Below are 9,727 nucleotides of genomic sequence, written 5' to 3' on the forward strand. Positions count from 1 at the left end.
AGAGCATTCCCTCAGCTAAAGTCTTACAAACATGATTGAAAAGACTAGGCTTGTATTCACTGGAGTTTAGAAGGATGAGGGGGTATCTTATAGAAACATATACAATTTTAAAAGGACTGGACAAGCTAGATGTAGGAAAAATGTTCCCGATGTTGGGTGAGTCCAGAACCAGGGGCCACAGTCTTAGAATAAAGGGGAGGTCATTTAAGACTGAGCACTAATGGTCCAGCCTGTTTCTCCTGCAACGGCCGGGGCCTGAGTTGCGATGGCATCTTCGGAGCTGTGAGCTGGTCCTTGCTGTGATCCAATGGACCCTCATGGACCCCACTGGAGGGGCAGCACCTTGAGTAGATTCCCCGGCCTGGGAAATCAGGCTGCACCAAGGTAAACAGGTACAGTCACCTCAAGGCATTAGCTGACAGGCACTTTGTGTATTAAGTTACCTTAAATGACCTGAATTGTTTGTATTTTTTTCATTTTGTTAAATACATTTCTTTAAGAAAGACCTGAAGCAGGTTAGACCACATCTGTGGGAAGAGAAACAGAGTTTGACATTTCGGATTGAAGGTTCTTCATTCGATCTGGGTGTTTCCAGCATTTTTTGTTAGTTCCAACATCAAAAGTCTTTTGTGATTTTACACCTAAGCATTATTGGAAGTTTGCAAACATCGAAGACATTAACTGACATTGAATAACAGAGACAACACCGATAGTTAAAGGTGTCGGGGGTTATGGGGAGAAGGAGGGAGAATGGGGTTGAGAGGGAAAGAATGATCAGCTATGATTGAATGGCCGTGTAGACTTTATGGGCCGAATGGCCTTATTCTGCTCCGAGAACATGAATTTATGAACTTATGATTGTTGGTAAACCTAAAAGGATACATAGTGCTGGAGTAACTCAGCTGGTCAGGCAGAATCTCTGGAGAATATGGATAGGTGATATTTCGGGTCGGGACCTGTCATCATACTGATGGTCTAAAGAAGAGTCCCAACCCTAAACGTCACCTATCCATGTTCTCCAGAGATGCTGCCTGACCCACTGAGTTACTCCAGTACTTTGTCTCCTTTTGTGAACCAGCATCTGCAATTCCTTGTTTCTGTCAGTTGGTGAACATGTTATGATATGTTTCCATAGAGAAAGTTGTGGAGATATACAGCATAGAAACAGGCCCTTCAGCCCACCAAGCTGGTACTAACCACGAGCTACCACTTTATGCTAATCCTATGCTAACTTTATTTCTGCCAACTAAAGTTCTTTACTCAGAGAGTGGTAGCGGTGTGGAATGAGCTTCCAGTGGAAGTGGTGGCGGCAGGTTCGTTGGTATCATTTAAAAATAAATTGGATAGGCATATGGATGAGAAGGGAATGGAGGGTTATGGTATGAGTGCAGGCAGGTGGGACTAAGGGAAAAAAGTTGTTCGGCACGGACTTGTAGGGCCGAGATGGCCTGTTTCCGTGCTGTAATTGTTATATGGTTATATGGTTATAAAGTGATGAGGACTGGGCCTGGCTAAAAGTGAAAAAACAGCAAGGCCTCGGGATGAACTACCGGTGCTTTCAGGAAGAAAGGAGACCAATCCTTTCCAGCCCCTCCTTTATTGGACGTTATACCCTTTATCCTGTATCTCTACACTGTGGACAGCTTGATTGTAATCATATACAGTCTTCTCGCTGACTGGATAACACGCAACAAAAAAGCTTTTCACTGTTTCTTGGTGACAATAATAAACTAAACTAAACTAAAATAATAACCAATCAATTCTATCTCCTCCCTCTATATCCTAATATATAATTCACCAGAGATGTTACTAAATGATGAAATAGAGGATGTTAGATCCCCACCAAGCAAACTCCAGCTAAGCTGTCTGATTAACAAACTTCAGGCTGTGCCAGTGTACATGCTTCCCCTCCCAATAGACAATAGTCAATAGGTGCAGGAGTAGGCCATTTGGCCCTTCGAGCCAACACCGCCATTCACTGTGACCATGCTGATCATCCACAATCAGCACCCCATTCCTGCCTTCTCACCTTATCTTTAAGAACTCTACAGATCGGGCCTCCGTAGAGGCAACTGTGGAGGCCTCAATAGGCCCGACTATGGGTGGACATTGGGGATGGGACTGGACTCTGTGCCTTCTTGTTTTTATGTTAAAGCTATTTATTATTGTTATGTTTGTATTCTTTTTTATGTGCTGCATTGGCAAAAGGAATTTCACTACATTTAGGTGTATGTGACAATAAATCAACCTTTGGACCTTTGGATACCTGATGCTGCAGGCACACGAATGTGTCAGTGAAATCGGTGCCATGGCCTCAACAATCATGGACATAATCCTATGTCGCACACTCTGGTTGATAAAGTCTTACAAACATGACGAGGAACAAGTTTGATTTTCAAAAGTTTCCAGAGTAATTCTTTACTAGATACTGGAGAGATTCTGAATATTTTCATTCAACCTTTGTGTGGGAATCCAGAATTTAGAGATATAGCGTGGAAACGGGCCCATTGGCTCACCGAGTCCACACCGACCAGCGATCCCTGTAAACCAGCCCTATCCGACACACTAGGGACAATTTACAATTTTAACCGATGCCAATTAACCTACAAACCTGTATGTTTTTGGAGTGTGGGAGAAAACCGGAGCACCCAGGGATAACCTCGCGGTCACAGGGAGAACGTACAAACTCCGTGCAGACAGAACCCGCAGTCAGGATCGAACCAGGGTATCTGCCGCTGAAAGACAGCAACTCTACAGCTGTGCCAGTGTACCACCGGGATTAGGTGGCATTGTTTCACCCATTTAAGAGACCCTGATAATGATCTTGTTTTCTGTCTGACGGTCATAAACTTGTAATTCTTCATCAAAAGTGTTATGGAAGGTGTTGAAGGAGCAGATTTCTAGGCGGTAGTACAATTGGGTAGATAGATAAGGAGGTGAATCCAAGGCCATGGTCTTCTTTCTCCCACTATTCTGCCATCCTTCCCCCAACCCCTTCCATCTGAACTGTAACTTCCAGATTCATGAACAGCTTCTTCTCAACAACCATCAGGCTATTGAACATTACAAACTCCATCTAAACTCCCACTGCCTTGATTGCAGCAGGGACTTCAAGCTGTGTTTGTGTGTTTGCACTATATTTTTAATTTTTTGAACTGTATTTGTTTATTATACTTCTTATTATTGCGTTTGAGGCAGCAGATGTCTGCAAATTGTCTAAAGAGTACCATGTTCACTTACCTGTTGTGCTGCTGCAAGTAAGAATTTCATTGTTCCGTTTCGGACCAAGCGACAATAAAACACTCCCGACACTCCTCTCTGCCTTGTATACGAGCTTTCACATATAATTTGTTTTGCAGACTTCATGAGAGAAAGGCCTAGCTGGTTTCAGGGAAGCCTCTGATCAGAACTGGAGCAAATATTTATGTGAACTGCCGCACCTATCAAGATCACATCTGGAACATCCTCCAGTTACTGCAAATGCATCTTCACCAGGAGTTGTTCCATCCCAGCCAGTGAAGTAGTGGACTGCTTTGAGTGGTAGTGTCCTTCAGCTAATTGTTGCATTTCCTTCCCTTCAATCTATTCTGCTGCAAGATTGTATAATCCCATCTTGTCTTTTTTCCCCCCTGAACACCCAGCCCTGTTTTTGAAAGGTCAGCTGTGTATTTAATCAATAAATGTTAAAGTACTACTGGTAATACGTACAAACTTCGTTGAATGTGCAATGTATTTTATGTAAAACTGTGGGGCTTAGTGTTGGGAAGATTTTGCTCGACCATCAATCCAACTAGGGTAAATATAAGAAAAGAGGTCATGACTGTACAATTTTTTTGATTCAAAGCATAACTAGTAATTTTGTAACATATGAAGGACTGTTTATATCTCAATCGTGTTATCAGTGAAGATTATTCGCACTGGCTGCAGGGTGGGTAGTGAGAGCTTCAACTAGAAGCCATGCTATTCTTCGGAGGAGTTCAGGCAGCAATTCTTGTCCTGTTGTATCAAAAGATTACTGTGATTTGTTGCCCTTCATGTTGAACTGTGACACTGACATTGGCAACCTGGTTTTTGCAACTTGGTTCCCAGCCCCAGCTGCCTCTGATCGAAAGAATTGCTGGACCCCAGTTGGAGCACAGTGAAGATGACCAATATCCAGCAAATCAGCGCTAAAACCAGCATCTCACAATGTAACTGGTTGCGTCCTGTCAACCTATTAATCTCACATTGGTGGAGAATGGATTTTTAGTTCATTATTTACTTCATGTTTAATTAGTATTTTTAGAGTAACTCTATTTCTTAAAAAGGACACTTATTGAATGCATTCCATTGAAGTAATTTGGCAACTGGACACTTTTAGTACCTACCTTTGGTTCTATGTTAGGCTGTGGAGTGCCGCCTAATCACTAGACAATGCCAGGCTCCCACACAAAAGGAGCAGGAACCCACAATCCAGATGTGGAGAACAATTGGTCCCTCACCTGCCAACATCTGGCAGTGCAAAGGAGAGGCAAAGTTCCTGGAACTGGAGAGACTGATCCATCTGGTGTATTCTTCCCCATTTGGGATGAGTAGTCTCGTTTGGGGAGATCAAAGGGAATGTTTCTAACACAGGTTTTGAACCTGAGCCTTTTTGATCTCGCTGCAGAGTCCGATGCTGTGAGATCTTTCATTCCCCAGTTCTAACACTCTGGCTAACACACCTCACGATAATAAACTTTCACAAAGAAAAGAAGAATCCATAAAGCAACTAATTAAAGACAGTTGTTGCATATATAGAGTTCCTTCATATGCAGTGATTGATAGATTATTTAAAAAAATATGTTGCTCAGTGCACATTCCTGATGTCCATTAGATAACACCCCTGTAAATCATGGTTACTTTGTAAACTACAGTGCAATTAAATTATTGGGCAAATAACATTTCTGGTTTAAAAAAAATGTATTCATCACTTAGTTCACTTTTTTATTGATTGGGATGTAAATTGCCCTGTTGGAAAATGTGTATTTATCGTTTAAAAATGATTCAATGGCCTTAGATCTTTTCTCCCCCAACAGAATGTTGTAGCTGCTTAGCCACTGGTTTAAATCATCCTGTTTTAAACATGGAAGTGTGCAGCGATCCTGAAAACCTTTGACTCATCATGGTCATCTTTGGTCACGCAGCAGTAGGGAATGTTATACCTAGTAAACAACACTGATATACATTGGATAAAGACACCACGACCCTGAAATTGGCAGTTGCACTGATGTGTATTGTAAGGCAGACACAGCGAGAGTTGGGTGGCTTCAATACGATCAACACTTATGTTATTCGAAGCTTGATATCATGGACATTAGTTGTTTTGTGTCACCGTCACAAAATATGTCTTTATTTCTCAATGAGGGGTGTCATGCTGTGAAGTTTATTTTAATTGACATAAATCTCTTTTCCCATTTACAAAGTGAAGACAAGTAATGAAGAGACTCCATCTCCTTAAGCAGATGACAACCATTGCCTGCCTTGCTAATAGGGATTTTCATTGCCTCTGTTAGTTGCATCTAATATTGCCATCGGTTAGCTAGTCATATAGTGGTCTGCGCAGATTGGCTGTGTTTGTGCCAACAAGCCAAGACTGTTCAGGAGGTTATAATCTGGTTTAGGGGATGAAAGATAAAAAAACATAGAACATAGAAAACAGGTGCAGGAGTAGGCCATTCGGCCCTTCGATTCAATATGATCATGGCTGATCATCCAGATATTGCACAGTAAATCCTTTTACTTTTGTTTCCCAAAGTAAACTTGTAAATAGAATAATTTAGAAAATCTTATGGCAAACTTACCTTCACCAACAAAACGACTGAGGTAGGAACATTGTTAGATGGAGGAATTCTGCAGCTGCTCAAAATGAAGGCACTAAAGAGGATTTTAATAGGTAACGACTAGGTTTCTCTCACCACATTGCTTCAGGGAATGGAAGAGCTCGTGTTTCATCATTATAATCGAAGGCTACAAACTACCTGCCATTTCCACGATCACTTGGTACTTCAGTTTGCAAGCGGCAGGCTGTAAGATGCTAATCCCCACTGGGTAGAGGAATCTTGGCTGAAAACAATAAACTGCTAGTGTGTTTGTATCAACAGGAACAATGTTGATGTTCCTCCTTGCATCAGGTGGTGAACTTGGAGCTAATACAATCACATTCTGCTCTCCCTGATGAGAAGGCTGGTGGTGTGGTAGAGAAGATTTCTGCTGAATAAGCTGATTTTGCAGGCCATTTGTCCTTTTCGTTTGGTCTGTAAAGGCAAATCTAAGTTCCTCTTTCAAACTGGTTGAGTGGGCAGGTTTGTGTCATTCCTTGATCAGTCAGGCTGGATAGTTCTATCTCAGGCCACATATAATGACAGTCACTTGGGTCTGGTACTTGGACCTTCATAACAGGAAGCCAAACAAAATTGTGGGAGATAGTTGTGTAAATACCATTAACTATAAAGTTGAGTGATTTCTGATTTTTCTTTAATTGCGGATATGTTTGATGCATCGATACAGTGGAAGGAATCTGGAGCTTTTAAATAAGGAAGTTCAGTCAGACGTCACTGACATTCAATGTTATTTTCATTTCACTCAGTCGTCAGGCCTTTGTGCAATTACTGAGGGAGTCGTTATGAATCAGTCTGCCTCTCATTTGATTACTATTCCCACCTTAAACACAACATAACTGCTTGGCATGGTCCACTGAGTATAATTACATTGCACCTGCATGTTCCGTGTGGCATGGTGACAAATGCTTTATTTTAAACCGCAGGGCTGTAATTTTGGTTTATGCATGACTGGGCATAATTCTTAGGTTGTATGTCAAGGTTTTGAAGTTGAAGTACTCTGTAAGTAATCTTCTGTTTACCACAGGTGGATAACAAATGTGGGACTTGGATGCAAAGCATTAAGACGCCTCACTGAATTATCATTGTAACCAAACTGCCACTAATGGAAGAATGTGTTGTATTTGTTCGGGTAATTGTATCTGATGCACCACTGAAATATTTGGAATTGGGGCAATGCAACAATGGTACCCACTCTAGGCAGGCATGATTATTAAAAGTGGCAATTATGGTTCTGTGCTTCTTTGACCGTGTCATTTACTCAATGCATTAGGCAGTGGTGTTTTAGAAATGACGCCAGATCTAATTATCATGGGCAAGGTGCTCACTGAATGAATAAACTGTGGATGCTCTTCATTGCTCTGCTGTGTAGAAAGAGACAAGAGCATCCTTTCTACCATGGTATTGCCTGCTGGTACTACTGTACCCAATGTCCATTCAATGCATTGATAACCTGTCTTTTTCACCAGTCCAAAATTAATCTGTGATTTACATTATCCCGTTCTCTGGATTGTATTGAATCTTAAGGCAGCTTCACCTACACCATTTGGAATCTTTTAAGAAGGGACTATTAGAGAAGAATTTAAGATATGGAGTAATGGTCAAAGATAAAGATCTGAATTCGCATCCAGAGTTCCTTTAACACATTCAAGATCATTGGGGTGATTCAGGATCATAATCTTTCCCCATGTATTTGACCAAAGCTAGTTCAGTATTATGTGGAAAGGCTCCAGAGGGCTGGGCATTCTAGAAATTTACTCCTCAATTACTTTGCAACACAGTTCAGCAATTAATTACTGTTCTGTAAAAATGAACGCTTGATCCTATTAACCAGTATCAAATGGGGGAAGAACAACCCAAACTACAATTTAAGTTAATATTACAATTTTGCAGATACAAGCTCCTTGATCTGTTGAAAGCCTTGCGATAGAGACCCGTGCAACAAAAACCATGCATGGAAAGAGAAACTTGAGAAATGTGCCTGATCTGTAAACCATTTGTATTTATTTGTAATAATTCATCAATTATTTGAGCAATCTATTTCAAGAATGAATCATTCAACACTTATTGATTTATTTTTCTGCCTTGTCAGCCATTCATATTTAATTCAGTTGTTTGCTTCAGCGCTGTGAAGGAAGTTAATAAATGTTAATAGACCAAAGTCAGAAAAGCTGGGGACGAGTTGTTCTGAGTAATCTGTGCAGCGTTTGGGTAGGAAGCACTTGGTGGACTTCAACTCTATGGTTTGGTGCAGTGGATTGGAAGATGGTTAAAGTTTCTTCTTTTCAGCCTCTTATTCAACTGCCCATTAAATTGCCCTGTTTAGATGAATGTTTTAAGCATCCAATATTCATAATTTTTCTAAGCATCCCAAACGTGTTTAATAAATTACAAATGAATGGCGACCTTAAATTTCCTTGCCGTTCCTATCCTGTCCCATTATTATTTTTTTTACTGAGAACTAACACCCCATCCGCCCCTCAAATCTTTAAATAGCATGGGAACTGCCCCTGGCAGAGCTGTGAACAGATTTTGACACTTTTAGGATCTATCTGTATATTTCCACAGAAACGTATATTGCCTTAATTTCTTTGTTTGATGATTGAGTTTGGATTATAATTGTTGGGTGTGTACAAAATGTCAGCTTAAGTAGATTGATGTTGAAGCCTGCTATTCCTTTGTTCAGCACTTTTCCCCCATGTGTTCTGGAATGTAAATGGTGCCACTCAAATACATATACATTGTGTTTTAAGTGTACATTGATGTTGATAATGTTTATTATAGAAATAAAATGAACATTTGCAGCCTGCAGTGTTTCTCGTGGTTATGTGCATTTATTCACCTTATAATGGCGGTCTCTGCGACGTTCTCAAAGTCCAACTTCAATAGCCATTACACTGGTTAGGAGGTATATTTTACGCACTCACGACACACTTAAGATAGTAAAAACAAATCTTCAAAATGTTGTTTGTTGATTAGTTGGTCTTTTATTGAAGTAATACATAACAAAGAAATAATCCGTCACTTTCTTAATTGCTGCTCCATTCATGTCATATAAATCATATGGAAGTTTCTTTTTATAAAAGTATGTCGTTTCATTAACGTGTGTGTGTCGTGATCATATCTCTTCCTCGTCCCACTCCAAGACCGTGTTTGCATCTGTGCCACTTCATTACCTTTCAAATGGTAAATGAAAATTATCTAATCATGATTTAAGCCTAAGAATGATCTTACCATGGACACCAGATGGCTATATATTTCCAATTGAGCTAAATGGTACACAAATACCAAGAGTGCGAAAAGGTGTCAGTATTAACATTTTCTGCTTGGGTCCACTAAGCATTTGGAACAAGTTGTGGACTGAGAGGATATTTAAACAGACGTTGGTACATTTTGTGTTGGGCAGGAGTATCTGGGAGGCAATTCAATGGGAGAAGGCTGAGCAAATTATATTGTAGCACTCCATCTTCTCCTTCTGTGGTTCTTATGGGTAATGCAGATCTCTAAAAATTCCCTGAAGCTTGATTTTAGTTTTAGGGACACAGCATGGAAACATGCTGGCCCACCGATTCCAAGTCAATAAGCAATCACCCCAATACTCACTCATTCCTACACCCCAGCGACAAACGACAGAACCCAATTAACCTCTGATTTATTAATTATCACAAATTAACCTGCAAATCTGCACATTTTTGGATTGTGGGATAAAACCCATGTGGTCACGTGGGGGGAACGTACAAACTCCATCCTGACAGCACCCCAAGTCAGGATTGAACCCGGGTCTCTGGCACTGTAGGCAGCAGCTCTACCGCTGCACCATCGTGCTCCTCCCCCCCCCCCCCCCCCCCCCCCCCCCCCCATCACAAATC

The 9,727-nt window shown here is 40.9% G+C and overlaps 1 protein-coding gene across 2 annotated transcripts in view; it reads left to right on the forward strand.

The window, feature by feature from the left end:
• ophn1 (oligophrenin 1) overlaps nucleotides 1-8,669 on the forward strand; it is a 281,908-nt gene extending 273,239 nt beyond the window's left edge. Inside the window, exon 24 of one of the 2 annotated variants that reach the window (XM_033030095.1) lies at nucleotides 3,360-8,667. In XM_033030095.1, coding sequence (XP_032885986.1) covers nucleotides 3,360-3,368 — 9 coding nt within the window. In that variant the 3' untranslated portion in view covers nucleotides 3,369-8,667. Of the gene's footprint in view, nucleotides 1-3,359 lie in introns of both variants that reach the window. The other variant, XM_033030094.1, reaches the window with a different exon arrangement.
• The last annotated feature ends 1,058 nt before the right edge of the window (nucleotides 8,670-9,727 follow it).

This window comes from Amblyraja radiata, chromosome 12 (genome assembly GCF_010909765.2).
Source record: "Amblyraja radiata isolate CabotCenter1 chromosome 12, sAmbRad1.1.pri, whole genome shotgun sequence".
Taxonomy (NCBI): Eukaryota; Metazoa; Chordata; class Chondrichthyes; order Rajiformes; family Rajidae; genus Amblyraja; species Amblyraja radiata.